Source organism: Tupaia chinensis, unplaced genomic scaffold (genome assembly GCF_000334495.1).
Source record: "Tupaia chinensis unplaced genomic scaffold, TupChi_1.0 Scaffold000321_1, whole genome shotgun sequence".
Lineage (NCBI taxonomy): Eukaryota > Metazoa > Chordata > Mammalia > Scandentia > Tupaiidae > Tupaia > Tupaia belangeri.
The window spans coordinates 346,909-360,784 of record NW_006159815.1 but is presented as its reverse complement, the minus strand read 5'-3'; the positions used below and the strand labels follow the sequence as shown (position 1 = coordinate 360,784).

The window sequence follows — 13,876 nt, the reverse complement described above, 5'->3', positions numbered from 1 at the left end:
TAATGAATCATGATTTAGTCTCTCAGAAAAGTTTGATAGTATGGAAAAATATGTTGGGATAAAATGTGTTTTGGCAGATACTTCCCCTATCACTCTCATCTTGGGCTTTTTTTAGAAGCTTTCAAAGCCTTTTCAAAAGTGAACAAATTTGAAAGAAGGGGAGTCTCAGAAGATGGTGGAGGTAAAGAGAAAATGACAGACATACAATAGTTACTGTGACAATAGTCACACTTTCAAGGAACACTCAATTTGTTCTGGGAACATTCTTCTAATACTAAGGTGTCGGTATTTTTTTTCTACTTTAATATACATGGGCCATAATTGTATTAAATTGTTACTGGAATAACATTGTTCATTATTTTGCCACTATATGTAGCACGACAGATTATATATTTTATATACTGGTGTATTTATTATTTTTCATTTATTTGGGTGAAATATATACTCCATGAAATTTATCATCTTTCCTCTAAAGGCTCTAGGAACATCACCACCAGTCATGTTCATGACTCCTGTCATCTTGTAAAACTGAACAATCTATAATCATTAATATATAATAATGTTAAATCTTTCAAGTTCTCCCACCTAAGTTAGCCTCTAGCAACCACTACTTTTTGCACTTATTATTACTACTCTGAACAACCCATAACTATTTTTATTGTGGAAGAAAGTCCCCCCAAATTTGAAGCCTATTTGAAGAAATTGACTCAATGACACTGGTTAAACTGGGATAAGAAAAGCTTTACTTTGGACCATCATGGTAAGCATATGGTCCATTGAAAAGGGAGTTTGCAGTGGGGAAGAGAGAATTGGACTCAACTTCAAAACGTGTGAACAGTGGAAATCAACAACTGAGGAGTCGTGTGGGGATCATCAGATAGAAAATTACTAAGGGAACATTAGATAAATGAGGGATTATGGATAAACTGAAATAACAGGATTCTTACTGAACACAGACAGGGTGATCAGACAGCACCATAGGGGGACTGAAAGATAAGAAACCTAATCACTTATTTTAAATGGCATGATATTTAGAGTTGGGCTTCTTGGAAACTACCTTAACAGGGTTCTTTGCTAAAAGAGATTTTACAAGGACGTACACAGAGGAAAGTAAAATACTGAGAGGCCTGTCTAAAGTTTGATCAAGTCAAAAGTATGACACATTTTAACCACATCTAAGTATATGCAATTTATTACTGTGCAGTATATTCACATTACTATGCAACCAATCCAGTCAGTGTTACAAGATAACTATGGTTTGGTCTAGTTTACCTGGGCCATCTGATGATGTCGGGCAAACCAAAAGCAGCCTAATACCAATTCCCCTTGGATTACTTTCTATAACAATGGTTGTTCTGCTTTAGAATCTCTTGGCTAATGCTGGCCACAAAGGCTATGATCAACATCAAAAGAGGATCTTGGAAATATTATAACCACCCATGACTATGCTGTCCCCCAACACACCCACACACTACACATGCTTCCTGTCAAGCCTAGATGGAATCCATTCTAAAAGTGAACTTGTACATTTCACCAGAGGCACTCGTGAAGTGAGCTGTCAGTGCATAGGAGTAGTTCCCAAGTGGTGAAAAACCTTAGAATTTTTGTTTGTTTGTTTTGTTTTATTTTATTAGGCCTTTACTGTACATTTTATTTCTTTAATTTTTTAAAATTGTAAACATTTAATTACTACACATCACTTAGCTTGTAAGTTGAATTTACCCAAAATGAATATACTTCCCACCAGTGCAGGTGAGGATGCAAACACATTATCATCAGTATATCATAACCCATTTTTGTATGCCATAAATGTCTTGACTATTTTCCTCCCTAATTTCTCTTCTTACACTCTCTCCCTTCTCTCACCCTTTTCCCACATTGACTCCAATATTTATAACCATTTCCAATGTTTCTATGTACTCTAATCTTTCAGTTTTCACTGTGTCTTGAAACACTTTTTCTGTTGTCTTGCATACCATGGCCAGAACTGGAAGCTAAACAAATTTTTATACTCATTTTTATTTCTGCCCAAATCAGCAATTGTATTTTCTTGCATCTTTAACCAACAAACATGGGTCTTAGAAATAAATTTTTGCTGGGACCAGCAGGTGGCGTAATGGTTAAACAACAGGACTATAGTATATTCCACTGTAGTTGAAGTCCCAGACCAAGTGACTTAAAACTCACGCCAGGTGTGTGTGCATGTGTGCCCAAGATCCTTAGAGGAGAGTGGAGAAAGTATTGTGGTGTCACCATCCTCCCAGGGGATGGTTTGATTTCTGTCTCTGTCTCTCCAGAGAGGATGCACAACCTATATCAAAAATCTCTCAAAAAAATCAATTTGCCAAATAAGTATTTTGCTTCTGTAGTTGGAAAATCATAGATCTTAGTCTTCAACCTTCTGAAATGTTCCCCTTTTGTACTCGTAGATATCATTCCCAAATTTATTTTCTGATGCCTTAATTTTGAGTACTGTGCTTGCTGAATCAAAGCTGAATTTGAAAAACATTCAACATTGTTACATTAAGAGATCAATTCATATTCTGAATAATGACTCAAGGATTTATAGCACAGTTTACATTACTGAGGATTTTCTCCCACTTCAGTTTACTAATGTATAGTGAGTTTTGAACTCTAGTGAAAAGATTCCTTCATTTTTCACATTTATTAAATTTCTGATCTAAGAGTTCTCAGATACACAGTAAATTGTGACCTTTACAGGAAGTTTTACTACACTTTTCACACTTACAGAGTTTCTCTTCTTTGTTGGTGTTCTAATGTAGAGTATGGAATGTCTACTCGGAAAACATTTTGTACACCATCCCCATTTATAGGACTTACTCTTGCATTCTCTGATATACAGTAAAGGTTGACTTGTATTAGATGGAAGATGTCCTATTGGTACATTGACGTTCACAGGGTTTTTCTTTTGTGAATTTTCTGATGTACACTGAGGGCTGACTTACAAATGAAAGATTTTCTATAATCCCTACATTCATGAAGTTTCTCCCCAGTGTGAGTTTTCAGATGCTTACTAAAATATAGTTTCCAAAAGAAAAATTTCCTATATTATTGCTATTAATAAGGTTTCACTTCTATTTGAGTCCTCTGATGTAAAATGAGCCCTTCTTTCCAGTAAAATGTTCCCTATACTATTGTCATAGTGTTTCTCTCCAGTGTGAGTTCTTTGATACACATTGAGTGCTGACTTCCAGATGTTTTACCAAAACTTTCATATTCGTAGGGGATATCCTGTGTGAGTTTTCCACTGATTGATGAGTTGTGACTTCCAGGAGTATGTTTTTCCACACTGTTTACATTTATAGGGATGCTTTCCTGAGTTAGTTCTCTGATGTATAGTGAAGTATTCCTTGCTGGAGAATGTTTTCCTACATTGTTTGGATTCATCTGGTTTCTTTCCTAAGTGAGTTTTCCAATATATAAAAAGTGCTGACTTGTGGTAGTTTTTTACATTGTTGACATACATAGTGCTTCTCTCCTGTGAGTTTTCTTATGTTAAAGGAGGTATCCTTTGCTGGAGAATGTTTCCCCACATCATTCGCATTCATCGGATTACTCTCCTGTATGAGTTCTCTGATGTGCAGTGAACTGTGACTTCCATGAGAAAGTTTTCCCATACTGTTGACATTCATGGGATTAATCTGCTGTATGAGTTCTCTGATGCAAAGTCAGGTGTGATTTTTGGGAAAACATTTTCTTACATTGTTCACATTGATAAGGCTTGTCTCCTGTGAGACTTTTCTTATGTACCATGAAGTGTCCCTTGCTGGAGAATGCTTTACCACATCATTTGCATTCATAGGGTCTCTCTTGTGTGAGTTCTCCTATGCAGTGAAGTGTGAGGTGCAGGAGAACATTTTCCTACACTTTTCACATTCATAGTTTCTCTCCTGTGAGAGTTCTCTTATGTGCAGTGAGGCGTACTTTGCTAGAGAATGCTTTCCCACAGTGTTCACATTCATATGGTTTCTCTCTGTGTATTCTCCTATGCAGAGTGAAGTCTGACTTGCAGGAGAACGTTTTCCTACAGTGTTCACATTCATAAGGTTTCTCTCCTATGTGACTTCTCCAGTGCTGAGTGAGAGCTGACTTATGGGAGAACATTTTCCTACATTGTTCACATTCATAGGGTTTCTCTCCTGTGTGAATTCTCCTATGCCTAGTGAGATGTGACTTCCGGGAGAACATTTTTCTACACTGCTCACATTTATGGGGTTTCTCTCCTGTGTGAGTTCTCTTATGTACAGTGAGGTATCCTTTGCTGGAGAATGCTTTCCTACACTGTTCACATTCATATGGTTTCTCTCCTGTGTGTGTTCTCCTATGAAGGGTCAACTGTGACCTACAAGAGAAAGTTTTCCTACAATGTTCACATTCATATGGTTTCTCTCCTGTGTGTGTTCTCCTATGAAGGGTCAACTGTGACCTACAAGAGAAAGTTTTCCTACAATGTTCACATTCATATGGTTTCTCTCCTGTGTGTGTTCTCCTATGAAGGGTCAACTGTGACCTACAAGAGAAAGTTTTCCTACAATGTTCACATTCATATGGTTTCTCTCCTGTGTGAGTTCTCCAATGCTCAGTGAGGTGTGACTTCTGGTAGAACATTTTCCTACATTGCTCACATTCATAGGGTTTCTCTCCTGTGTGTTTTTTCCAATGTTTATGCAAACCTGATTTGAACCTGAAAGATTTTCCACATTCTTCACATTCATAGGATTTCTCTCCAGTGTGAGTTGTCTGGTGCACAGTGAAGTGTGACTTCTTGTAGACCATTTTTCCACATCGTTTCTTTTCATAGGGTTTCTCTCCTGTGTGACTCCTCTGATGTACAGTGAGGTCTGAATTCTGGGAAAACATTTTCTTACGTTGTTTACATTCATAGGGTTTCTCTCCTGTATAAGTTTTCAGTTGGTCAGTAAAGGGTGTGTTCAGAGACAATAAATTCCTATATTGTTTTATCTATTCTTTTTCTCTACAATAAAAGTTATCTCATGTATAACAACAGTTGAAAGTGTTCATAATTAGTCCCCATTATAAGGTTTTATTTCTCTGTGATTTCTGAGGTATTCCATAATTTTGGGAACCAGCAATTAGCATAATGGCTATGTCGCTGGACTCCCACATAGTCGACCGCAGTTCACGTCCTGGACCCGGTGGCTTAAAGCCCATGCCGGGCACGTGTGCGTGCGTGCCCATGATCCCGAGGGGAGAATGGAGGAGAAGGGATTGCGGCGTGGCCATCCCCTCTGGGGGGGGTGACTTCTCGCTTTCTGTCTCTCTGTCTCCCTCTGTCTCTCTGGCGAGTGCATGCGCCCTATAGTGAAAAAAAAAACTCAAAAAAAATTAATTAAACAATAAAATAAAAAGGGCTTTTTGATGTTTATTATGTCTAATGGGTGTCTTCCTTGTCTGAATTCTCTGATAAAAAGCTAGATTTTACTTCTGCAATAAGGATTTCTCTTATTCATTACATGGATAGGAATCTTCCACTCTATGTGTAAAATGTACTGTAAAAATGATTTTTAAAACAATTACTCACATTCTCTACATTTATAGTATGCATGTACTGTCTCTTCTGCACAATGAAACAGTTTGGCTTTTTATAAATGCTTTCTTCCACATCTGACCTATATACTGGGCAACAAGAACTGTTCTTACCACAGCCTTTCCCATATTCATTCCATTTACAAGTAGTCTCCCGCATATCAATCATCCTTTGTCAGAAAAAGACAACCATTTTCATAAATTATATCTATGAATTTCTTCTACACTGCTCATGTATATTTCTAATATTGTTACTGATCTATAATAAGAAATATATATATTTTTTAATTCTTAATAAATTATGGTAACAATTTACATTAATATTTTTAAAATATGAATTGTTTTATTTTGCTCCTTTATGTTTCCCTTTCCTTTAACACCTTTAAAAATATTCAAAATATCTACGATCTGTCTTGTAATTTTACGCTGAAACATTTTCATCTGTCATTTGTTTTCCCTGTTCTATTTTTTCTTATAACAGTGGGTACTGTGTAATGTTTCTTTGCTAATGAGAACAGTTTTCTAGATCATCTATTTGCAGAAGCCAAAAGTCTTGTCACTTAAGCAGAAATGCTACTTAGAAAGGATGTGTATATAATAAAAACACATACTAATCACCCTAAACATGTCTTCCCTTAGGACTATTTAAAAAATAATATACTCATTTTTTCATACTCTTATCCCAGTAAAACATTTCTACTTTTTTTAACCTTACCACTACTCACTTTTATTCCCTCTTAATAAAATACAAGCTGTTTAAAAGAATATGCGTTACACTGGTCCCTGACAAGTATGTATTGTCAAACCTGGGAGGCTCTGATTGAGTTGTTCTCCTAATGTCCATGGCTCTCTGTCTTGCTCCAACTTCAAGATGACTGCAGGTTTGGCAATGCAGTGTCCTGTTAATGAAAAGCAGTGTGTACTTTTGCCAAATCATTCATGTAAGCTATTTGAAGAGTAACAACAACTCAGTTTTATCAACTGCAATAAAGGGGCTGATATGGGCATTTTTGTTAAAGAAGAGTGCCAAATATATTAACCACAGAATGAAATCTCACTTATAAATAGCAATAAACATTAAAACACTTTTTCTGTTGTCTTGCATACCATGGCCAGAACTGGAAGCTAAACAAATTTTTATACGCATTTTTATTTCTGCCAAAATCAGCAATTGTATTTTCTTGCATCTTTAACCATCAAACATAGGTCTTAGAAATAAATTTTTGCTGGGACCAGCAGGTGGCGTAATGGTTAAACAACAGGACTATAGTATATTCCACTGTAGTTGAAGTCCCAGACCAAGTGACTTAAAACTCACGCCAGGTGTGTGTGCATGTGTGCCCAAGATCCTTAGAGGAGAGTGGAGAAAGTATTGTGGTGTCACCATCCTCCCAGGGGATGGTTTGATTTCTGTCTCTGTCTCTCCAGAGAGGATGCACAACCTATATCAAAAATCTCTCAAAAAAATCAATTTGCCAAATAAGTATTTTGCTTCTGTAGTTGGAAAATCATAGATCTTAGTCTTCAACCTTCTGAAATGTTCCCCTTTTGTACTCGTAGATATCATTCCCAAATTTATTTTCTGATGCCTTAATTTTGAGTACTGTGCTTGCTGAATCAAAGCTGAATTTGAAAAACATTCAACATTGTTACATTAAGAGATCAATTCATATTCTGAATAATGACTCAAGGATTTATAGCACAGTTTACATTACTGAGGATTTTCTCCCACTTCAGTTTACTAATGTATAGGGAGTTTTGAACTCTAGTGAAAAGATTCCTTCATTTTTCACATTTATTAAATTTCTGATCTAAGAGTTCTCAGATACACAGTAAATTGTGACCTTTACAGGAAGTTTTACTACACTTTTCACACTTACAGAGTTTCTCTTCTTTGTTGGTGTTCTAATGTAGAGTATGGAATGTCTACTCGGAAAACATTTTGTACACCATCCCCATTTATAGGACTTACTCTTGCATTCTCTGATATACAGTAAAGGTTGACTTGTATTAGATGGAAGATGTCCTATTGGTACATTGACGTTCACAGGGTTTTTCTTTTGTGAATTTTCTGATGTACACTGAGGGCTGACTTACAAATGAAAGATTTTCTATAATCCCTACATTCATGAAGTTTCTCCCCAGTGTGAGTTTTCAGATGCTTACTAAAATATAGTTTCCAAAAGAAAAATTTCCTATATTATTGCTATTAATAAGGTTTCACTTCTATTTGAGTCCTCTGATGTAAAATGAGCCCTTCTTTCCAGTAAAATGTTCCCTATACTTACACTGTTGGCATAGTGTTTCTCTCCAGTGTGAGTTCTCTGATACACATTGAGTGCTGACTTCCAGGAGATGTTTTACCAAAATTTTCATATTCATAGGGCATATCCTGTGTGAGTTCTCCAATGATTGGTGAGTTGTAACTTCCAGGAGTATGTTTTTCACATTGTTTACATTCATAGGGATGCTTTCCTGAGTTAGTTCTCTGATGTACAGTAAAGTATCCCTTGCCGGAGAATGTTTTCCTACATTGTTTGGATTCATTTGGTTTCTTTCCTAAGTGAGTTTTCCAATATATAAAAAGTGCTGACTTGTGGTAGTTTTTTACATTGTTGACATACATAGTGCTTCTCTCCTGTGAGTTTTCTTATGTTAAAGGAGGTATCCTTTGCTGGAGAATGTTTCCCCACATCATTCGCATTCATCGGATTACTCTCCTGTATGAGTTCTCTGATGTGCAGTGAACTGTGACTTCCATGAGAAAGTTTTCCCATATTGTTCACATTCATAGGATTAATCTGCTGTATGATTTCTCTGATGCAAAGTCAGGTGTGATTTTCCGGAAAACATTTTCTTACATTGTTCACATTGATAAGGCTTGTCTCCTGTGAGACTTTTCTTATGTACCATGAAGCGTCCCTTGCTGGAGAATGCTTTACCACATCGTTTGCATTCTTAGGGTCTCTCTTGTGTGAGTTCTCCTATGCAGAGTGAAGTGTGAGGTGCAGGAGAACGTTTTCCTACACTTTTCACATTCACAGTTTCTCTCCTGTGAGAGTTCTCTTATGTGCAGTGAGGCTTCCTTTGCTAGAGAATGCTTTCCCACAGTGTTCACATTCATGTGGTTTCTCTCCTATGTGTATTCTCCTATGCAGAGTGAAGTCTGACTTGCAGGAGAACGTTTTCCTACAGTGTTCACATTCATAAGGTTTCTCTCCTATGTGACTTCTCCAGTGCTGAGTGAGAGCTGACTTATGGGAGAACATTTTCATACATTGTTCACATTCATAGGATTTCTCTCCTGTGTGAATTCTCATATGCATAGTGAGGTGTGACTTCCAGGAGAACATTTTCCTACATTGTTCACATTCATAGGGTTTCTCTCCTGTGTGAGTTCTCCTATGCCTAGTGAGATATGACTTCCGGGAGAACATTTTTCTACACTGCTCACATTTATGGGGTTTCTCTCCTGTGTGAATTCTCATATGCATAGTGAGGTGTGACTTCCAGGAGAACATTTTCCTACATTGTTCACATTCATATGTTTTCTCTCCTGTGTGTGTTCTCCTGTGAAGGGTCAACTGTGACCTACAAGAGAAAGTTTTCCTACATTTTTCACATTCATACAGTTTCTCTCCTGTGTGTGTTCTCCTGTGAAGGGTCAACTGTGACCTACAAGAGAAAGTTTTCCTACATTTTTCACATTCATACAGTTTCTCTCCTGTGTGTGTTCTCCTGTGAAGGGTCAACTGTGACCTACAAGAGAAAGTTTTCCTACATTTTTCACATTCATACAGTTTCTCTCCTGTGTGTGTTCTCCTGTGAAGGGTCAACTGTGACCTACAAGAGAAAGTTTTCCTACATTTTTCACATTCATACAGTTTCTCTCCTGTGTGACTCCTCTGATGTACAGTGAGGTCTGAATTCCGGGAAAATGGTTTCTTACATTGTTTACATTCATAGGATTTCTCTCCTGTATAAGTTTTCAGTTGGTCAGTAAAGGGTGTGTTCAGAGACAATAAATTCCTATATTGTTTTATCTATTCTTTTTCTCTACAATAAAAGTTATCTCATGTATAACAACAGTTGAAAGTGTTCATAATTAGTCCCCATTATAAGGTTTTATTTCTCTGTGATTTCTGAGGTATTCCATAATTTTGGGAACCAGCAATTAGCATAATGGCTATGTCGCTGGACTCCCACATAGTCGACCGCAGTTCACGTCCTGGACCCGGTGGCTTAAAGCCCATGCCGGGCACGTGTGCGTGCGTGCCCATGATCCCGAGGGGAGAATGGAGGAGAAGGGATTGCGGCGTGGCCATCCCCTCTGGGGGGGGTGACTTCTCGCTTTCTGTCTCTCTGTCTCCCTCTGTCTCTCTGGCGAGTGCATGCGCCCTATAGTGAAAAAAAAAACTCAAAAAAAATTAATTAAACAATAAAATAAAAAGGGCTTTTTGATGTTTATTATGTCTAATGGGTGTCTTCCTTGTCTGAATTCTCTGATAAAAAGCTAGATTTTACTTCTGCATTAAGGATTTCTCTTATTCATTACATGGATAGGAATCTTCCACTCTATGTGTAAAATGTACTGTAAAAATGAGTTTTAAAACAATTACTCACATTCTCTACATTTATAGTATGCATGTACTGTCTCTTCTGCACAATGAAACAGTTTGGCTTTTTATAAATGCTTTCTTCCACATCTGACCTATATACTGGGCAACAAGAACTGTTCTTACCACAGCCTTTCCCATATTCATTCCATTTACAAGTAGTCTCCCGCATATCAATCATCCTTTGTCAGAAAAAGACAACCATTTTCATAAATTATATCTATGAATTTCTTCTACACTGCTCATGTATATTTCTAATATTGTTACTGATCTATAATAAGAAATATATATATTTTTTAATTCTTAATAAATTATGGTAACAATTTACATTAATATTTTTAAAATATGAATTGTTTTATTTTGCTCCTTTATGTTTCCCTTTCCTTTAACACCTTTAAAAATATTCAAAATATCTACGATCTGTCTTGTAATTTTACGCTGAAACATTTTCATCTGTCATTTGTTTTCCCTGTTCTATTTTTTCTTATAACAGTGGGTACTGTGTAATGTTTCTTTGCTAATGAGAACAGTTTTCTAGATCATCTATTTGCAGAAGCCAAAAGTCTTGTCACTTAAGCAGAAATGCTACTTAGAAAGGATGTGTATATAATAAAAACACATACTAATCACCCTAAACATGTCTTCCCTTAGGACTATTTAAAAAATAATATACTCATTTTTTCATACTCTTATCCCAGTAAAACATTTCTACTTTTTTTAACCTTACCACTACTCACTTTTATTCCCTCTTAATAAAATACAAGCTGTTTAAAAGAATATGCGTTACACTGGTCCCTGACAAGTATGTATTGTCAAACCTGCAAGGCTCTGATTGAGTTGTTCTCCTAATGTCCATGGCTCTCCTTCTTGCTCCAACTTCAAGATGACTGCAGGTTTGGCAATGCAGTGTCCTGTTAATGAAAAGCAGTGTGTACTTTTTCCAAACCATTCATGTAAGCTATTTGAAGAATAACAACAACTCAGTTTTTTCAACTGTGCAATAAAGGGGCTGATTTGGGCATTTTTGTTAAAGAGTGCCAATCATATTAACCACAGAATGATATCTCACTTCTAAATATCAATAAACATTATAAAACTCTTGAACATTTACTACAAAAAGAGAAAGTAATTACTTTAGGGAGCTATGTGGGAGTTCCACTAACCCAAAAACACCAGGTTTCTGTAGGTCTCCAGCATCACATCCTTGTATAGAATCTTCTGAGCATCTTTGAGGCCCTGCCACTCCTCCCAGGTAAAGTCCATAGCAACATCCTCAAATGAAATGAACTCCTGTAAAAATACATTTAATTTTATCAGCCTTAGGAAACAGCATAATATGGAAAATTTACTTTCTCTGTATGTTTGTCTCTGTATGTCTGTGAACTCTTTGCAAAGGGAGAAAAAAATGAAGTAAAAACATTCTAGCTCTATGCTAACATATTCATCACTAAAAATATTACAAGTATTCCCTCATAGATCTCCAAATATTTTTCCTGCTAGGGATGAAAGCATAATAAATATTCTGTTATGTCAAGGTGCTTATTATCTCATACAAACATGTAAGTATTAAATACATATCTGGAGTAATGTGTTAGATTAACTAACTTTGACACAAGTTTATGGTAATGAGTCTAATAAAAACTAAAAAGTTTTTTTTTCTTTTTCTGTATTATCAAGTTGTGCTTTGAGTCAAAAACAGTAAGAACATCTAAGTAAATGTTCTTATGAAAACATACGTAAAGCAGTCTTCCCATGAAAACAGATAGTATATTCCTAATACTAATAAAAGTACAAAGAGTACATCTAGGTTAAGTATTCCTGGTCTGTGATAAAAGACAAAGGCAGTAAAGGTGTTTAAAGAACTGATTACAACGTGATTTTGTATTTAAATACTTAACCTAATTCCAATATTTCAAGTGCATACTGTTAATTAACCATAGGTGGAAGTATATCTATATACATATTTATATGACTGTTGTGCATTCATAAATACTGACAGTATCCACATAAAGATGAATATCACCTATTCACTAAAGCACAAAACATAAATAATAAGAGGCCAAAAGAAGTGACATATAATATAACCAGATTTGCAGTTTTAACAGCTATCCACAGATTGTAGTCTGAAGATAACTTTAAGAGATATAACAGGGTTAAAATCAAGTTGAGAAGTGACTACCTACATCAGGCAATAGAGAAATAAGAATACCAAATAGAAAATTCTTCCAAAAAAAAAAAAAGCAGAACAATATTGGTACTAATTTGTTTGGCATTGAAACCAAAGAGAAAGTTAACTGAACTCTTTCTGTTTAAGCAGGCATATAAATATGGGTGCTAAAAATTAAAAAATTGGAAAAACTTGAGCAGTAGACAGAGGAATCTTGGGTACATCATCTTTGATGTTTCAGTAGTCAAATATTTAGGAAGCAGCAGAAATTCAAGTGGTAACTGAAGCTATTCTAATCAATGAAAGTGGACCTAGGCCATATATGTGAGGTACTAGTCAATTGAAATAAAAAAAGATATTAAAAATATATGGGGACAGAGGGACTGGCAGGCAGTGGTTAAGGGGTTGGAATACCACATATGTCACCATGGCTCGAGTTCTGAAGCTGGACCTGGTATCTGGCTTTATGCAACCTCTCACCCACTGCTTTGTGAGAGTGTTTGCCCTATAGCAAATTAAATAATAATAACTAAAATTAAATAGAGAGAGAGAGAGAGAGGGTGAGAGAGAGTGAGCATACGCTAGGAGGTGCATGGAGGTTAAGGCAGCTAAAAAATGGACAGAATCAAAACAAAATAAAACAAAAAACAAACCACTAATATTTAAAGCTAAACAGAATCATATCATGAAAACCTAGGAAAAAACTGTTTAAAAATTTGCTCATGTGTTTGTTGAGGAGTGCAGATGGAAAATAAAAAATAACCCCCATTGGGGAATGTTCATGACACAATTTGCCCTCCACATTTCTTCCTTCTTTCAGGATTTAGGCTATGGATGTACATGTGCCTACTGTGGTTCTCAAGCTACTGGGTTGAGGAATCAAACCATGACATTGGCCATGTGGGATCTAGCTACCTTAACCTCCATTGCATGTGCTGCCCTAAATTTTTACCATTCTAGAAATTCTTAAAAAAAGATTCAATGCTAATATATTTTATAATATTCACAGTTCTACCAAATGAAATTCTGTGTTCCATTCACAGAGGATATATTTAGAAATACTGATTTATATTAAATGTCCTCAATAACAGATGATTTAGGATTTTGTTCTTTAACATAATATGCATATATCTTGGTGTAAACGACAGTATCACAGTTAATAGAGAAATATTGAAGGATACGAATGCTCTACCACAATAACTAAGCCATATATGTGAGGTACTAGGCAATTGAAATCAAAAAGAGATATTAAAAGATATATGGTGGCAGAGGGACTGGCATGTATTGTGGTGGTTAAGGGGCTGAAATACCACATATGTGACCATGGCTTGAGTTCTGGAGCTGGACCTGGTGGCTGACTTTATGCAACCTCTTACTGACTGCCTGGTGAGAGTGTGTGCCCTATAGCAAATTAAATAATAATAATAATAATAATAATAATAATAATAATAACTAAAATTAAACAGAGAGAGAGAGAGAGAAAGAAAGGGTAAGAGAGTGAGTGGGCACACTCTAGGCAGTGCAT

At 36.1% G+C, this 13,876-nt stretch overlaps 1 protein-coding gene across 2 annotated transcripts in view; it reads right to left on the bottom strand.

The window, feature by feature from the left end:
• Positions 1 to 2,268: 2,268 nt before the first annotated feature.
• The window catches only part of LOC102485745 (zinc finger protein 25), a 40,322-nt gene continuing 28,714 nt past the window's right edge, over positions 2,269 to 13,876 (bottom strand). The window contains exons 2-5 of one of the 2 annotated variants that reach the window (XM_027773103.1): positions 11,348 to 11,474; positions 6,375 to 6,467; positions 4,581 to 4,916; positions 2,269 to 4,496 (exon numbers count right to left, since the gene is read on the bottom strand). In XM_027773103.1, the coding sequence (XP_027628904.1) occupies positions 3,898 to 4,496; positions 4,581 to 4,916; positions 6,375 to 6,467; positions 11,348 to 11,474 (1,155 nt within the window). In that variant the 3' untranslated portion in view covers positions 2,269 to 3,897. Of the gene's footprint in view, positions 4,917 to 6,374; positions 6,468 to 11,347; positions 11,475 to 13,876 lie in introns of both variants that reach the window. The other variant, XM_027773102.1, reaches the window with a different exon arrangement.